Here is a 17,847-nt window from a genome sequence, read left to right as displayed (position 1 = left end):
GGACCATTTGAAGTGGTTCAAAAGGTTGGCAAAGTTGCTTATAGGTTGAAACTACCTGAAAGGTTGAAATTACACCCAACCTTCCATGTAAGTTTTCTGAAACCTTATTATGAAGATGCTGATGATCCGGACAGGAACCAGTCAAAGAGAGCACCGGCTGTGGTGCGCATACAGTTTGATGCTGAGATTGAAAAGATATTGGATCACCGGGCACTTAGTGTCAAGAAGAATAGGCGAACAGAATTCCTGATTCAGTAGAAGGGTAAGCAAGAAGCTGATGCTACTTGGGAAAAGACTAAGTCACTTTGGCAGTTCGACAAGCAATTGGAGGACTACCTGAAAACAGCCTCGACGAGGACGTCGAGTTCAACTGGTGGGGGTGGTTTGTTAGACCTCCAAGTTCGGACTTAGACGCATGCGGGCGAGGGCAGTATCAAGGGCTTGTACATTGCCCTTTGACATGGGCCTATGTGGGTGTTGGAAGCAATGTACGGGGTTGCATGCCTATGGCATGGTGTGAAGCTAAGTCAAGGTGCTTGGGTGTTGGCAAAGCATCTTGACGAATGTCAGTGGCACGGACAGGCGCATGGCACCAGGTGGGCATACGTGCAGGCAGTAGGTTGGCACCGGCAGACATGGGCATTGACATGGGCTGGCTGGGGCCAAGGCAGACGGGCAAGGAAAAGGGTTGGCATGGTGTTGGCATGGTATTGGCATGAAGATGGGCGGAAAATATTCTAAGTGTTGGGCGAAGCTATGAGGCGAAAATCAGGCTAAGGCACGCGCAAGGCACATGAGCGACGGTTATGCTCGGTTTTTGAAGGCTTTGCCCACATGGGCGAAATACTAGGCCTAGAATTTGTATGCCATTATCCCAATGTAACTGCTGGCACATGCCATGCACGCCTCTCCCCTTGTAACTGCTTGTAACTGCTTGTAACTTCCCCTGGCAGGTTTGTAAAGTAGAAAGAATTTGGCTAAGGACAGATCAGTTTTGTAAGCCTCCAAATTCGTGAGTCCTTTTGTATATCTAAGAGATAATAAAAAGATTGGGCATTGCCTGTAAACTATGTGTGTGTTCCTTTCATTGTGTTTGACCCGAAATTAAATCTAAGTGTCAAAAGTGAGTGTGTGTGCGAAGGCTGAAGTTGGCTGTGACGCTGACTGCCGAGCAGCGGTGACGCTAAAAAAAATCACCCCCGTTTCAGTACTAATGGAAAAGAGGCTCAACACAAACAGTTACCAGAGGTTCTATTGTCACAGTACCAATTGAAAAATTGGCCACATCAGTGATTTGTCTTCGCATTTTGCTTCATTCTCTGCTACTTTTCCGAGTTTCCTGATTTTTTATTTACTCAGACGGCAAATGTGTTTTACAAACTTGCAAACTGGTTCTTGGATATGCAAAATTCTTTTTCTTCCCTTTTTCCATGTGTATCTAGTTTTAAAAAATCCCAAGTTGCAGGATAAATGAATTAGATCAGTCGATATTTTCTCTATACCTTCCTATTTATCTTTCCATTTACTCATTTTCCCACCAAACTACTAACGGTTCTTTCCTATTAAATAACAAGACAAATACCAAACGCTCATCCTATTTTCATTTATTAAGGGATCTTTCCCTGATCGTGAGTCAGAAGTGCCTAAGTTGCTGGCACTGCGGGTTCCTTGTCTTGGTCGGCCTCCCGTAAGGAGGAGGGGGGTATGTGCCCTAGGCTGCGGAGGGTTCTGGGCGAAATTCACTTTGATATCTAATGACAAGGCATGAGATTGACACCAACTTTCACTCTGAGTCAAAGCTTTGGTTGGCGCAATCCTCTCTAGAACCCACCCTTCTTCTTCGTACTTGCAAGGGAGCTGACATCCCATCTCTGATCCTCTTAGGTTTGGTGACCGATTCTTAATAGTAACAGTTACAAAGCTATTAAAAGGGTTCGGAAATTGAGGCCATATTTTCCATACATACGATTACATGATATACATATGAAGTCCTTAATTTCAAAATTTCTTGCGTTTTCCTGCATTTTTTGTGATGTACATTTAAATAAAGTATAAATATTCTTACGGTGATCAATTCTTGTAGATGATAGATCATGTAGTGGCGGAGCCACAGCCCGGCAAGGGTGTTCAACCGAATATCCTTCGCCGAAAAATTATACCGTGTAGACATGTCAATTATTATGTATTACAGACATATATTACATATTGAACACCCTTAATATATAGATTATATAAATTCGAACACCCTTAACAAAATTCCTAGCTCGCCACTGAGTTCATGCACGTTAAATCTTTTTGAATAATCGTCAAAGTAAATTGTGTATGCTAAATTTAACAATTTTATTACTTTGTTGTTCTTTAGTATTAACATTACTCTATCTTTTAGTATTACATATGCAACTAAAAAGTTTCCCTAGATGTGATGTGAACAAAAAACTCACAAATGCGGATTAATTTTTTGAAAAATAAACAAGTCTAATTGAGAAACAAAATATATAAATAAGTTTTACCAGATCATGTAACGAGTGGTTGCGAATATATTTGTGTATGTACAAATATTATGTTATTGCAATTGCGATTTTTGAATTACATTGTTACACATAAATAATTTTAAATGGCTATTTAAATATTTTATGGGTCCTTCTCATTTGACATATCTCCTTCATTTTCTTAAAATATAACAAATCAATTGGTTATTAGGGAGTATATATTCGGCTTATTTCTGCAGAATGTATCACCTATTATTTATTTGATTTTGAATTGTTGAGGTTGGTCTTTTTCTACATTTGGTATCAACATTGAGAATATAATTAGTAAAATTGATAGTGTTATAGTCGGAAGCTAGAGAGAAATTGAAATTGATCAAAGAGTACGGATTTCTTAATTAGAAATTCTTTTATTTTATTTAACGACAGCGCGAAGCGCGGGCAAATTTCCTAGTTTTTCATAAGACTTGAGATCTATATTATAAAAACATAAAAGAGTTCACTCTTAACGATTTAAGTGGAGTTAAATTTCATTTCTAAGTTCCACCTTTGAATAGAGATATTTACATATGTGTAATTCATGAGTAAGATCAGACATGTATGTGAGGAGCAATTGTAGGCGTTTGAACAATATTTAGTTGAAGTTGAAAACAAAGAATATTTGCAATTAAACTTGGAGAAACTTATTTGGAAGTTATTGTATTTGGACATGAATTTTACTTGAAAAAAAAACCTAGAAGTATTGTGCTAGAAAACCATTATATCAGAGGAATACTCCTCAAACTAAATTTTCAAAACTACAACAATATTTCAAATACCAAAGTTCAATAATCCATTTGCAAATAACGAACTCAGTGTTTTGCAAATGAAATCATGGACAGTCCAGCCAAACTTTGCCCACACGAGCAACTCCAATAGAAGTAGACCAGATGAGGGTTGAACATTCAAATGTAAATAAACCAGACTTTAGCCTTAACATCAATCAATTGGCCTAATTGCCACAGCTATTAATACAAACTAGACAAGTCTTAAAAACTTGTACGGTAACAAACAACAGTACTTAACAAACTAGTCAAGTCTAAACGCCAGTCAATTGGCTTAATAATTGCCAGAGCTATCAATACAAGCTAGACAAATCATCAATTTTTGTCAACAAGCAACACCACTTAGTCTTCAAAATTTGTCAACTTATAATAGCACTTGAGGCAATAAAAACTAAAATGTTGTGTTGAATAGCAACAAAGTATTTCTTATTTTTTTTGCTGGAATTGGAACTTGCTCCCTCATGAAGAACTTGAACTTGCAGGTAAAAGCCTTTTTTGCCTTTTCCTCTCACAAATTCACAAATGCACCAATCATTTTTCTCCACATGGTTCCATCTACATAAATTGCGCCATCCTCCATGTAGCCATATTCTACCATCCTTCCAAATCTTGAGTTTTGTCTCATATTCTTTGCCAGCAGCGCGAATGGTCATGCTTGAAGGGAGTTTAAGTTTATTGTCTCTCACCACATCAATCGGAACGTACTGCAATTAGGAATAGAGACTTGTTAGATGAGAGTTCTATAAGGTTGAACTTTAAAACAATTCATAGTTATTTAAGGCTTTTAATTACCTGTTGGTTTCTCCTTTCTGCTCGTATTTTCGCTACAAAGTAAGGATTTTTAGGCATAGTTGCGCATCCACTTTTGAATAATTCTGTACCATAATGGTCATAGTAATACCTCTCCTTGATCAAGAAAGTTAACTAGTCAGGTCCATAAATAGAACACTCATGGAAACTCAGAGAAAATCCATTAGTTTCCTTTTGCATGGTGGTATTTTATTGAATATGGACTTTAATAAGGAAAGAAGTTCCTTTTACAAATACCAAAAGTGTTTTCCAGATTTAACTTTATTCCTCTCTGCAATTCCAAAAACTAACAAAAAAGTACCCTTAGGCTCATTTTGTCAGCGAACCAAACAACTAAATTTTTTAAAGCCCCTATGTAGGCCTAAACATTTCTATAACTACAAGAGCATGTCCAATTATATAAAAATGTCATTTTTGCAGTAACATACTAACAAGGAAAAGAATTGAATTGCATATAAAATGAAACAGAGGAGTAGTTATGAAGGTCTTTAATTTGTGTATCCCTTTTGAACATGGCGCCTTTTTCTTAAAAGTGCCAGCCCTTTCATTCTATTCTTCCTCTTCCTCTTCCTCTTCGTCAAATTCCTCCTCTTCATCATCTTCTTCCTCTTTCGCGAATCTGCATTTTGAATGTGGCGCCTTTTCTTTTAATATGCTTGCCCGTTCATTGTCTTCTTCCTCCTCCTCAGTTTCTTCATATTCCTCCTCGTCATCATCATCTTCCTCTTCCGCAAATCTGTGTTTTGAACGTGGCATCTTTTTCGTGGATATGCTTGCCCTTCGATTCTCTTCTTCCTACTCCTCTTCATCTTCTTCTTCCATGAATATGCGTTGTGAACGTGGCGCCTTTTTAGTACCTTTTCCTTCTTCCACGTGTCTATGTTTTGAATGTGGCGCCTTTTCAGTCTCTACTTCCTCTTCCTCCTCTTTTTCTTCCTCCTTTTCTACTTCTTCTTCATTCACACGTCTACCTTTTGAATGTGGATCCTTTTTCTTGAAAATTATTATTGTCCTTTCATTTTCTTCTTCCTCAACTTCTTCGTCTTTTTCTTTGACGACATCATATTCTTCGTCCTCCTCCTCTTCCTCTTCTTCTACTATGTAGTTGTCATCACTATCATCAGAAGAACTACTACTGATATTGCTGGGACCTTTCCATTTTGGCTCTACACACTTTTAATGGTCAACATTTATTTCTTCCTTTTCGTCCTGCTTCATAACCAATTTTACACCTCCAGCTTCTTTCTTTTCACAACAAGTAGTTCCAAATAACTTGAAGTCAAATACACCTTCTTCATAATAGTCAAAAACTAAAAAGTCTCTATACTGTGCTTTGTTCTCCTCAACGAATTTCTCCCATCTGTATTGGAAATAAGAATCTTTTCCTATTTTGGCCACTCCTATTTAATATAATTTTTTGTCTCAAAAGATGTCTTAATATCATTAAGAGGTATTTTAGTATGGATTGCTCCACCCTATCCCAACCCCACCCCACCACCGTCCCACTCACCCTACCCCCTCTCCGCCCCCACCCCTCCCCATTACCACTAACCACCTCTGTCATAAAAATCACCACCACCATTACTCCAAATCTCCCTCCAACCCCAACTCCACCACCCACCCCACCACCACTAACCCCCTCTGCCATCACAACCACCCCTATTGTCAACCAGTACCACCCTCCCCCACCCCACCCCACAACAACCACCACCACCATGACTACCACCTCTGCCATCACAATCATCACTGGCAACCACCACCACTCACAACCGCTATTGTCAGTCGCTACTACACCTACCACCTCTATTACTATAATTATATCAACAGCCACCGCCGTCGTCGTTGCCACCGCCACCACTATCAGCCACTACCATCACTGCGGTTAATCCTTACTACCAACCACCTCTACTATCATAACTGGCGCCACCACCAACACCATCGTCAACCACCACACAACTTTTTATCCATCACCACCAACACCATCAATTAACCAACTCCACCATCACAACTATCACCACCACTACTATAAAGCATCTCCACCATCATTGGCGAACATAAATGTTTCATTTTTTTTAGTCAATAATAATTTTATTTTATTAGATCTATATTTATTTTCTAATATTTAGTTATTTTTTTATTTGAATTGCATATATTTTTTTTAAAAATAAATACATTATGCACATTCAGATGTTGAAAACCAAACAATCTTAATCATTCAGTGTTCAGATCTAGAAACAACAACTTAATCATTCAGATGTGCATTCAGATTAAGACATCTTAATTTTAATGAAAACAAATGAGGATCTCACCAAGGCCTACTCCTCTCTTTACATCCCCTTCACGTATCCACTACCCGCAACTCCATCAACAACAACAACATACCCAGTGTAATCCCACAAGCGGGATCTAGGGAGGATAGAGCGTATACAGACCTTACCTCTACCTTGGGAGGTAGAGAGGCAACTCCAAAAAAAGAAAAATCAAGAAAAAAAATAAAGTCCCAAAAAATCAAATACCATGATATGAGAAGTATACTTACCAACCTCTCTGAGCTGTTTTTAGGGTGAAAAAACTTTAAGACGCCCTTTTTCACGTTCTGTTTTTTCGTCAAACTTCAAGAGAATAGAAGCGCGGCGCAAATGTTAACCCTATAAGCTTCTTAAATATTGAAGGAGAAGACATAAATATTGGTCCCTGTGTTATAGGCTTATTTTAGTTTTGGTCTTTGTATTATTGGACTAATCATAATTAATCTTCAACTAATATAATCCTGTGATTTTGATCCTTCAAACTAACGAAGTTAAAAATCTAACGGAATTATTAATTTTAAAAATATAGAAAATTAACAAAAAACCAAAGTGAAGGTTAATTTGTTTGGAAAGATATTCTCCATTGACAAGCACGATGATAAGGTTGTCATCATCATCAACTCATCCCCTCAATGGAAAATCATAATCAAATTGGTTCAAAAATTATCTTTCCCATCTCTCTATCTCTCCATTCGCCTCTTGTTTTATGACTTTCTTTAAGATCCGTTAAGTTTTTAACTTCCGTTAGTTTGAGGGATCAAAATAGTACGTTTATATTAATTTATGGTTAATTATGCTTAGTCCAATAATACAGGGACCAAAACTAAAATAAGCCTATAACACAAGGACCAATATTTATATCTTCTCCTTCAATATTTTAGAAGCTTATAGGGTTAACATTTGCGCCTTCTCTTGAAGTTTGACGAAAAAACGGAACGCGGAAAAAGGCTTCTTCAAGTTTTTTTGCCCTAAAAACAACTCAGAGAGGCTGGTAAGTATACTTGCCCCATCATTGTATTTGATTTTTTGGGACTTTTTTTGTTTCTTGATTTTTCTTTTTTTGGAAAATTCATAATCAAATTGGTTCAAAGATTCCATTAAGTTTTGAACTTCCATTAGTTTGAGGGATCAAAATTGCACGTTTATATTAATTTAAGGTTAATTATGCTTAGTCCAATAATACAGGGACCAAAACTGGAATAAACCTATAACACCGGGACTAGAATCACTATTTCACCAAAATCTGCATTTGCTTTTTTTTTTTCCTCTTCTTATGTAGTAAATGCAGCTATAGTAACCACAAAGAAACATGATGAGTTTTTTTCCCAATTTGGGATTGAACAATTCAGTTGGTTGGTAAATGCAGAATTGCAAAATATGAAACATTAATATTTCTTTGTTTACTTCAATAATTCTATTCATGACAATCTTTTTCATGTTACTAATTCAAGGTGTATGTATAACAAGAATATATCATCCTTTGCAATTACAAAAAATTGTGATCAGTGTTGTGGTTAACTTTTACACCACAACACAAAAGCTACTATCATAACTTGGCTATATGTCGGTTGTTTAATAGAGTCGTCACCTAATTAATTTTGAGAATTAGGAAACTGTTTGCTTAAAGTTAATCTTTTTGAAAAAAAAAAAGCCTTTGAGAAGCACCAAAGTTCGGTTAAGGGTCCTGGTGATTGCTCGAGGAAGGTGTTAGGCACCTCGAAAGGAACCCGCACAATGTGGTTGACCTACGGGTTAGATTATTACAATAGAACCATAACTATGTAACCCTATTCCTAATAGATTGACCCCAAAATAGCATATCCAAATTATAAAAAAGCCTATAGACGCTACAATTGTGAAATTTGCACCCAGTAGAAAGAGTGTTGCTACTAAGCTAAGCTGCTATTGGGGAACTCGGTATAAGCAATTTTCTGCTTACGCCTTTCTAGGCGTCACAATAGTTTCCCCTTTTCTTTTCCAATTCGAACTCTCGACAGAATATAAAAGAGGACCACAGGCCTGTGTAAACACCTCAACGAACTCTAAAAGTATACATTTGCTTAAAATGTGTTTAAAGGGATATGTATGAAGTATAAAGGTTTAGTAAAGTCTTGCCCTTATTTGTTTATTCATGGCATGTATTGGAAATTCGATAGGGCTTTTGTGAAATCATCTTGATTTTTGGTAAAATTGTTTGAGTTTGACTTAAATTATTCAAAAAAATTTAAATAATCTTTATTATTTTTATTGGCCAAACACACCCAAAGTTTTCCTATGAGTGGAGTTCCACTTAAATTTGGCCCAAAGTAAGTTTACTTTTATTTCTAGTTAACTCAAGAAAGTGGTTTAGTGTATGCTATTTATTTATCAAAGTTGTGGTTTTTGCAAATAAAGGCAAGACTTTAACAAAATTATTTTACTAGAATTTTTACTTCAAACCGATGTTGTAAATTGCCCTTTTTTGAAATTTTATTTTTGTACTTAAACCCCTTTATGACATCTGGAAGTGTGCCCCTTCACTCAAATATTCTGCAAAATCAATTAGTTCTTTAAAAAAAAAAAAAAAAAAAACACTGTTTGGCGTTTTGAAAACTCATACAACTATTAGTTAATACTCATTTTCTTACGCAAAATCTCATGTTCTCTTTTATGAAATCTCCAGAATCTTTCACCGTGCCAAAGAACAATTTTGAATTAGTTTCTGAAAATCAGTTTGAAAGTTGAATTAGGTTATGAAAAAGGGTCATTCTACCAAACTAATGATCTAGAATCGTTTGCCTACTCGGAATCTCAACTAAAGGATTCCAATAATAACACGTCTTTTTTACAAGTACACAATATATGTAAATATAATGTAAACAGTGGCGAAATGGGCTGATGGGTTTACTAAGCCCATCAGCGTAAATATCTCGGTTTTCACCCATTGTTGGACCTTGATGCGGCTGACTCAATAATGGTTGTGGGCTGAGGGATTGAACGGAGTCCACCAGACAGATTTGTCATGCGTGGGGAAAAGGAAGAAAATGACTAGAAGGCATCTATGCTTAACAAAAAATATACTACTAAAGAGATTTAACACACATTGTCACCTAATCACACAAACTGCCCGAATATGCATCAAGTTGGTGGAAGATCTTGACTACCTTAAGAACTTTCAGGTCCATCCCTATAATTTTATTTTTGGGGTATTCAAATGACCTTAGAATCGATTATTTTATTGCTTTTTTTTTTAATGAAAACACCAATAAATGGTGGGAATTTATTAAAGCAACTAACCAAGAGTTTAGTATGAAAATCAAAATAAAAGAAAAAAGAAACAAAGCAGAAAACCATTACAGCATAAAAAAACATTGTATTGCATTGCATTTGATCAACTTGAGAACAGTTATTATATTATATTGTATTTGAACAACTTGAGAACCGTTCACTCTTCATTTATTATTATTATTATTATTATTATTATTATTATTATTATTATTATTATTATGACACATGTAATTATGTGCTCTTTTTTTGTTTATCAATCTTTTTTGGTTACTATTCAACCATTCAACTGTAATTTTCTCTTTCAAAATTTCAATTACTTATTATTTACCATGTTGCTCATATTCACATGTAAACTATATGTCGTTGAAACATAAAAAAGCAAGACAATTATCAAGTTGAATATTTGGTATGACAATTGTATTTATCTAACAAAATCGAGCTGTTTAAACGACATCTAATCATCTTACGGTCGAATGGCTCACCATTCATCCATTTTAGCTTGTATTTTCCCATTTAAATTTGGTGTAACTCATCACAATCATATTTTAGTATTATTTGTATCGTTTCAAAAGTTTGTATTGATCAACATAGATACACGTGCAATGCATGTGTCCAGAAACTAGTAAATTAATACTCCTTCCGGATCAAAAAAAGAGTCCACTTAGCTATTTTCACACCCCTTAAGAAAATACTAACTTCTAGACAAAAATAGGTAATTTGACTAAACTACCCCTAATTAAATAGGCATTGAGATTTAATCATATAACACTTAATAGGGGCAAATATAAAAAAACAAGATTAATTCTTTCTTGATTTGCTAAGTAAACTCTTTTTTTTATCCAAGAAAAAAATGCTAAGTGGACTCCTTTTTTGAGGGAGTAGCATAGATTGAAGCAAATGTGAAATCAATTGCCAGCAAAGGACAAATGGTTTCCTTTCAAAGAAAGCAACATGTACTCAACTTTTTTAACCAATTCAGCATAATACAGTTTTTCTCTTCTACCATAATAAACTGGATAGCCTAGATAAGTAAAAGGGAAATTATTTCTTTGAAAACCAGTAATCAGCTAGCTGTACTTTGTCAATTACTTGCATTGGCACTTTGTCATGAACACGGAATCAACCCCTTATTCTTATTCACCATTTGACTCGACGCCTCTTCATAAGATAATAGAACACCCAAAATTAGATGCAAAATAGTCCAATCTGCAGAGCAAAAGATTATAGTACAATCGCAAAGTGATTAATTCTAGTACTCCATTTTAATACAACATAGCCATATTTATTGGGCTACATGCGTCCGGAGACTAGGTTGGGGCGCGTGGATGGAAATTTGCCTCTTAAACTTCATTAATTATAGGGGCTTTACATAGCGGCATAAACAAAGTAACTAACCGCCTGTTTGGATGGTGGTTTCCCGTGGTTAATTAATGTATGATTTTCTATGAAACCATGTTTGTTTCTATTATTCTTAAAATTATGTGGTATGGTGTTGTAAACCCGTGGTTTATTCCATGGTTACATAATCATGAAAAGTTCCAATTTCTAGAACCACGAATTTGGTGATTTTTCCGTGGTTACGTATTTCATTTCTCCATTATACCCCACCCTCCACCATCAACCCCACCCCACCATACTACTCACCCTCACCCCACCTTTGCCCCACCCTACCCCACCCACCCCACCCCAACTACCCCACTCCTCTGCCACCCACACCCACTACCCCTCACCACCGCCCAACCCCACCCCACAACAACTCACCCTACCCTCATCCCACACCAGCCACCCCACACCACCCACCCCTCCACCACCCCCACCCACTACCCCTCACCACCCCCAACCCCCACAACCACTCACCCCGACCCTACCACCCACTACCCTCACTCTCATCCCACAACCACCCACCTCACACCACTCACCCCTCCACCACCCCCACCCACTACTTACTTATTTTTTAAAGTTCCTATTTTATTCTTCACCTGAGTTTTATTAATATATATAAATTAATTTCTAATTAAGAGTTAAGGGTATTTTAGTAAACTTACAAGTTATTATACAGTATCATACAGTCAAACCAAACAATACAAATATTATTAAACCACAACAAACGATACAGTCTATCCAAACATTGTGTTCATTAATACAGTACAATACAATACAACACCATACTGTACCATACCATACTGTACATTAATGAACCACGGGAAACAACCATTCAAACAGAGGGTAAAGCATTAGACTTTTTACTACTATCACTAAAAACCTGAATATTCTAGTAAATCAAATATTAGACTCTTCTTACAACAGAACAACTAATAATTCTAGTATAAACTATAGCAGTGACCGATGCAATATCCAACAGTATATTGGTTGACACTATTGACATTTTCATTATCCCTTAGCGCATGTCTTTTAAAGCAAGGTCCACTTATCAACACTCAGCCATATAGATTGTACATATCATCTTACTTTGGTGATAAGTTTTTTATTAATTACCAAAACAAAAAGGTGCACTTATCATTCCCTTGCTGTATCATTAAGCAAAGATTACTTTGCACTAATCTTGCCTAAACATCGTTGACCTTCAATACTCCATATCCACTCAAATATACCTTTTCCCACCTCTACGTTAAAGAATTCTCGATTAATGTTACACAAGAATGGAGAATATAAAGAGACGTACCATTAGAGATTATATCAGAGCAAAGATGGAAGGTAACAAATGGTTTATACCTATGATCATTTTTGTCCTTTTAATCATCTGCATTCTTAATTCTACAACCAAGTATCCATTTCACCACATTACATCTCTGCAACCTGATCAAGATTCATCAATATTCGTCGAATCAAAACTGAACACATCTCCTACTCGTCGTAATTCAACAATACCAAGACTAGCATACTTAATATGCGGTCCCGTAGAGACGGGGAGGGCATAAAGAGGACTGAATATTCTATACCATCCGTTACAACTAAATTATTAAACTCTTACTACTAACGCAACGTCTAATAAATCAAATATTAAACTCATCTTATAACAAAACAAACTGTATCCTTTTTTTTTTTTTTTTTTTTTTTTTTTGACAATTTGATTATCCTTTAGCATATCTTTTAAATCTATGCCCACTTATCATCCCCATGTTGTATCATTAAGCAAGGTTACTTTGCAACAATCTTGTCTAAACATTGGTAGATTCGTTGACCTTCAATACACACCTTTTTCCACTTCTACGTTAAAGACTTTTTAATTAATGTTACACAAGAATAGAGAATATAAAGAAACCATTAGAGATTATATCAGAGCAAAGATGGAAGGTAACAAATGGTTTATACCTATGATCATTTTTGTCCTTTTAATCATCTGCATTCTTGATTCTACTACCAAGTACCCATTTCACCATATTACATCACTACAACCACATCAAGATTCATCAATATTCGTCGAATCAAAACTGAAAACATCTCCTACTCGTTCTAATACAACAATACCAAGATTAGCCTACTTAATATCCGGTTCGCGTAGCGATGGGGAGGCCATAAAGAGGACGTTAAAAGCATTGTACCATCCGTTAAATCAGTACGTGCTGCATTTGGACCTGGAGACTTCTGAGAAGGAGAGAAATGAGCTAGTGAAATTTGTGAAGAGTGAGCCTTTGTTTGTGAAAATTGGAAATGTGAGAGTAATTGAGAGATCCAACTTGGTCACTTACAGAGGTCCTACTATGGTAAGTATATGTGCTATAAAGCTGGTCATAATTCAACCAGTCTAATTTTTACTATGTCTTAATGTTTTTCTTTGTTTTTATAATAATTTTTTAAGTACCTCATAAAATTATTTTTCCTTTATTATGGCTATATAGTACTCCCTCCGTTTCAATTTATATGAACCCATTTGACTGGACAAGAGATTTAAGAAAGAGGGAAGACTTTTGAAACTTGTGGTTCAAAATAAGCCTTGAAAATTTGTGTGGCGGTAAATCATTCATAAAGTGAATTTGTTTCCAAATTAGGAAAGAGGTCATTCATTTTGGCACGGACTAAAAAGGAAATAGGTTCAAACAAATTGAAATAGAGGGAGTATAACATATCAAATTAAAAAAAAAAATCTTTTTGAAAATCTTTTGATAAAGTTTCTATGAGTCAATTTGGAACTCTATATCAGCACAATTTCGGATGCATATCTACCCAATTTTAAATTAGCTGAAATGGATTGATTTAATAAATGAAGGGATCTTGAGTGGATTATATTTTCATGACTAATTTTACATCCCTATTAGGTAAGTAATACACTTCATGCTGCTGCCATATTGATGAAGGAAGGAGGTGAATGGGATTGGTTTATCAATTTGAGTGCTTCTGATTATCCTTTAGTTACTCAAGACGGTATGCCCCCACTTCCCGACTCTTTTTTTCTTATCTATAAAAATGCGGCTCTTTTCAGTTTTGCCTGCCATTTGAAATTAATTACAGGCGCTCACTAAAATATACAAAATTTATACACTGATTATATATGTATATTTTGTGTACACAATATGTATAATGTATATATAAATTTAATATACAAAACCTATGCATATGCTGGCTATTTCTTTTGAGCGATCCAAATTATTCCTTTAGAAATTTAGCCTGAAAAATAAAAAGTACATAAAGTGAAATTTCTATATAATGACGTCATTGGTTCATATATTTTTTTTTATTGCTATAGCGAACTGCTATTTAGAGAACATACAATACAGCATAACATCAAAAATCGGTTCCAAAGAAAAATTTGGCCACTATAGTAAGATATTGTTATAGATCTAGGATGATTCTTATAGAAAGATCTGGCTATAGTTGAAATATATAATCGTTGCATCTAAAGAAGAAACAAAAAGAAATACATTGTTGGAACTCCATTATTTTGGAAGAATGGAATTTTAGTTGGCAAAAATAATGGAGTTCGAACCAGTTTGGCTTTTACATATTTTGTCTGTAAAAGAAATAAAATACAGAGAAATAAATAGACCAACATCTAAAGGAAAAAAAACAAAGTCGGGATAAAATGTATATGATTTATTAAGAAGAAACAAGAAGAAATACATAATTGGAACAAATAAACTGTTGTACATGAGTGTATGGCGATTAACAATTGAAAAACACCCCACTTAAAAGTTGATTTTCGATTTTTCAGTTTTTCTTTATACCCACGTGCGTAAGTGAGAGCGTATTCACTTTTTGGCCACATCATCGTCTAGGGGTAAATGATAAGTAACAAATAGTCAACTCTAGGGGTAATTAAAATAACACAAATTTAAGTGTGCACCGAATAAAGCGTGACAAAATTAGAATTTTTTAAAGGTATTCTGCCTTTATTGTTAACACAGTTTCCTGTCACCATGCTTCTTATCTTAGTTCAACTTTTCTGCTGATCTTTTTTACTAATACGTTCAGTGAAATTTTCATAACTTAGCCTTAGTGCTTCCTGGGAAAAAGAAAAATAGATTTACCTTTGGTCTGTTCACTTGAGATTCATCAATCAAAACGTTACTTGCAATTGTTGCTTATGATCTAAATCGGATGACTTTGCTAATTAATTTAATGTTGTATTAACAGATTTGCTTCACAGTTTAAGGACTATTCCAAGATATCTTAACTTTCTTGAACATACAAGTGATCTCGATTGGAAAGAGTATGTGGATAATGAACTTGCCATTTAATCAACCTATTGTCAATTAATAATTAGTACTAATTGGAATTAATCAAATGTCTATTTGTGGTTAATGTAGGGAATATAGAGCCAAGCCTGTGATAATTGATCCGGGGCTGTACAGCTTGAACAAATCAGATGTCTTCTTTGTTGAACCCCAAAGGAGTTTGCCAACAGCATTTAAATTATTCACAGGTGACAATTATTAAACTTGTGTACATTCTGGCGTTTGATTAAAAAAAAATATATATTCTGACAAGCTTTATTTCACCAATATAAGCTTTTAATTATACTTAGTTTCACTTGACTAAAGTGTAACAATTCGGTCCTCAACTTTTAGTATTTGTGAACCAAAATTGAATTTTGAGCATATATATGCGTTCATATAAACTTTTTAGACTTGTTAGGATGGTTTTGGATAGGACCTGAAGGACTCGAGGGGATTTCAACACTAAACAACGGAAAATATTTTTAAAAAAATGTTCTTCGTAGTAACATTTTTGGAGGAAATTAAAATGACTTAGCTTATGTCATACCAAACACAAATTTCTTCTTCTTAATTTCTCTCCTTTTTGTTTTTGTTTATTGTTTATTGTTTTGATTCCCTACTTTAAAATCTCACAGACTCAACTTAGCGTAATTAACAGAAACGAAAATTGATATCATTTGAAATTGCACAAGTGGAGCTAGCATTCTATTTACGAATTCAGTGACATTGGCTCACCCGTATATTTAAGTTAAAAAGTACTATAATTATTTTATCCAGAATTCAATAAGTTGCCTTTTTTAAAATCTGGAACTGATAAACTCAAAATTCTAATCCGTCTGTGCAGGATCTGCATGGATGATGCTCTCTCGGCCCTTTATGGAGTACATATTGTCTGGGTGGGACAGCCTCCCAAGGACTCTCTTAATGTACTATACTAACTTCCTCTCTACACCCGAAGGATACTTCCACACTGTCATATGCAATGTCCAGGAATTTATAAATACTACAATCAACCACGACCTTCATTTTATTGCATGGGACAATCCTCCTAAGCAACACCCGCACTATCTCACGGTGGATGATTATAAGGAAATGGTCGACAGCAATGCGCCGTTCGCTAGAAAATTCGGGAAGAACGAACCGGTGCTTGACAAGATTGATTTGGAACTCTTGGGGCGTAAAGCAGATGGTTTTATTCCTGGTAGTTGGTTTGGGGATGCAAATACAACTATTTCGGACTATTCGTTGCGACCCGGCCCGGGTGCTCAAAGGCTAACACGTCTGATATCTGGTTTCTTGTCTGATAAAGATTTTGACAAAAAACATTGTCTCTAATCAAATGGATGTATGTGTACTATGGAATAATGATGATGACAATTGTTGCTAATGCCCCTTATCTCATATGCTATAATAATTGTGGGATGGAGTAATTAACTTTAACTATACTGCTAGGAAGAAGTTGTTGGAAAAAGCAAATGGATATATCTCCGAAGGGAGTGCCCTTCGTGAAATGTAAAGAGCTTTATTTTCCACTTATTAACAATTGTCTCTTTAGGGAGCTAGTAAAGAGCAAGAAAGGAATAGGACTCATGCTCACATGACAGTTGGGCCGCAAGGTCAGATGGTTGGGTCGATATAACTCATGCCTTGTAGACCGAAAACATTTTGATTAAAGAAAAGAAAAAGGAAAAAAAAAAAAGTACTTACTCTTCCTGTCCAATTTTAATATCTTAGTTTGACTAGGCACGTAGAATAAAGAGACTTTTAAATCTTGTGATTCTAAATTAAAGATGTGTATAATATATTAAAATGTCTTTTGAACCTTGTGGTTATAAATTTGTAATGTAAAATGTTTGAATTATCAACTTACTAAATATAGAAAGAGATACTCTTTTTGGAACAAACCAAAATGAAGAGTAAGACACTTAAATTGGGACGGAGGAAGTAGCAAGGATAACATACTGTCGAACCGAGATCCGAATTGGAAACATTGTCCGAGATTTGTCAAAAGAAAGAGGTACAATGGGATATAGAGTATATAAAGTATAATTTAAAAAACTACTTCCGAAGCTACTATAATATTATGTTCATTCCTTCTCAATTTATGTCATATTTTTATTGAGATAAAGAGTCAAAAATACACCTCAATTATCATATTTGTTTTGTGTTTCATACCTTAACTATCCGAAGTGAAATTTTCCTACCTAAACTATCACTAGATAGTTAGCAAAACACACTTATATATAATAAAAAAAATGTTATACTCCCTCCGTCCCAAAAAGATTATCCTCTTTTGACTTGACACAAAATTTAAGAAATAAAAGAAGACTTTTGAAATATGTGGTCCAAAACAAGCCTTAGATATTTGTGTGATGTAAATCATTTCATAAAGTTAAATTGTTTCTAAATATATAAAGGGGACAATCGTTTTAAAAGAGACTAAAAAGGAAAGGAGGATAATCTTTTGGGATAGAGG

The 17,847-nt window shown here is 35.2% G+C and overlaps 2 protein-coding genes across 4 annotated transcripts; one reads left to right on the top strand and one right to left on the bottom strand.

Moving 5' to 3' along the window:
• Window positions 1-3,451: 3,451 nt before the first annotated feature.
• Window positions 3,452-6,818, bottom strand: LOC132603802 (uncharacterized). Of its 3 annotated transcripts, none has more exons than XM_060317052.1 (3): window positions 6,660-6,818; window positions 4,103-4,213; window positions 3,452-4,014 (listed from the first exon to the last, which is right to left on the bottom strand). In XM_060317052.1, the coding sequence occupies exons 2-3, from the start codon at window positions 4,157-4,159 to the stop codon at window positions 3,670-3,672; spliced, it is 402 nt and encodes a 133-aa protein (XP_060173035.1). In that variant the 5' UTR covers window positions 4,160-4,213; window positions 6,660-6,818; the 3' UTR covers window positions 3,452-3,669. The 3 variants fall into 3 exon arrangements, with proteins under 3 accessions (XP_060173035.1, XP_060173033.1, XP_060173034.1); XM_060317050.1 differs by having other exon boundaries at window positions 4,103-4,216; window positions 6,660-6,816; XM_060317051.1 differs by having other exon boundaries at window positions 4,103-4,216; window positions 6,664-6,816.
• A 5,825-nt stretch (window positions 6,819-12,643) lies between these two features.
• LOC132602419 (beta-glucuronosyltransferase GlcAT14B-like) lies at window positions 12,644-16,832 on the top strand. The gene is made up of 5 exons (XM_060315276.1): window positions 12,644-13,421; window positions 13,974-14,079; window positions 15,289-15,364; window positions 15,462-15,577; window positions 16,216-16,832. The coding sequence occupies exons 1-5, from the start codon at window positions 12,948-12,950 to the stop codon at window positions 16,704-16,706; spliced, it is 1,263 nt and encodes a 420-aa protein (XP_060171259.1). The 5' UTR covers window positions 12,644-12,947; the 3' UTR covers window positions 16,707-16,832.
• Window positions 16,833-17,847: the final 1,015 nt, after the last annotated feature.

The sequence above is a fragment of the Lycium barbarum genome, chromosome 7 (assembly GCF_019175385.1).
Source record: "Lycium barbarum isolate Lr01 chromosome 7, ASM1917538v2, whole genome shotgun sequence".
NCBI classification, from domain to species: domain Eukaryota; kingdom Viridiplantae; phylum Streptophyta; class Magnoliopsida; order Solanales; family Solanaceae; genus Lycium; species Lycium barbarum.
Note: the sequence above shows the minus strand (reverse complement) of the source record. Positions and strands in the feature narration are given on the sequence as shown.

Coding starts and splice junctions, on each gene's coding strand:
- LOC132603802 (XM_060317052.1), bottom strand. CDS start 4,159: ATGCCTAAAAATCCTTACTTTGTAGCGAAAATACGAGCAGAAAGGAGA. Junction 4,015..4,102: donor CAGAAAGGAGAAACCAACAG/GTAATTAAAAGC, acceptor TCCTAATTGCAG/TACGTTCCGATTGATGTGGT.
- LOC132602419 (XM_060315276.1), top strand. CDS start 12,948: ATGTTACACAAGAATAGAGAATATAAAGAAACCATTAGAGATTATATC. Junction 14,080..15,288: donor TCCTTTAGTTACTCAAGACG/GTATGCCCCCAC, acceptor TTGTATTAACAG/ATTTGCTTCACAGTTTAAGG. Junction 15,365..15,461: donor AGTGATCTCGATTGGAAAGA/GTATGTGGATAA, acceptor TGGTTAATGTAG/GGAATATAGAGCCAAGCCTG.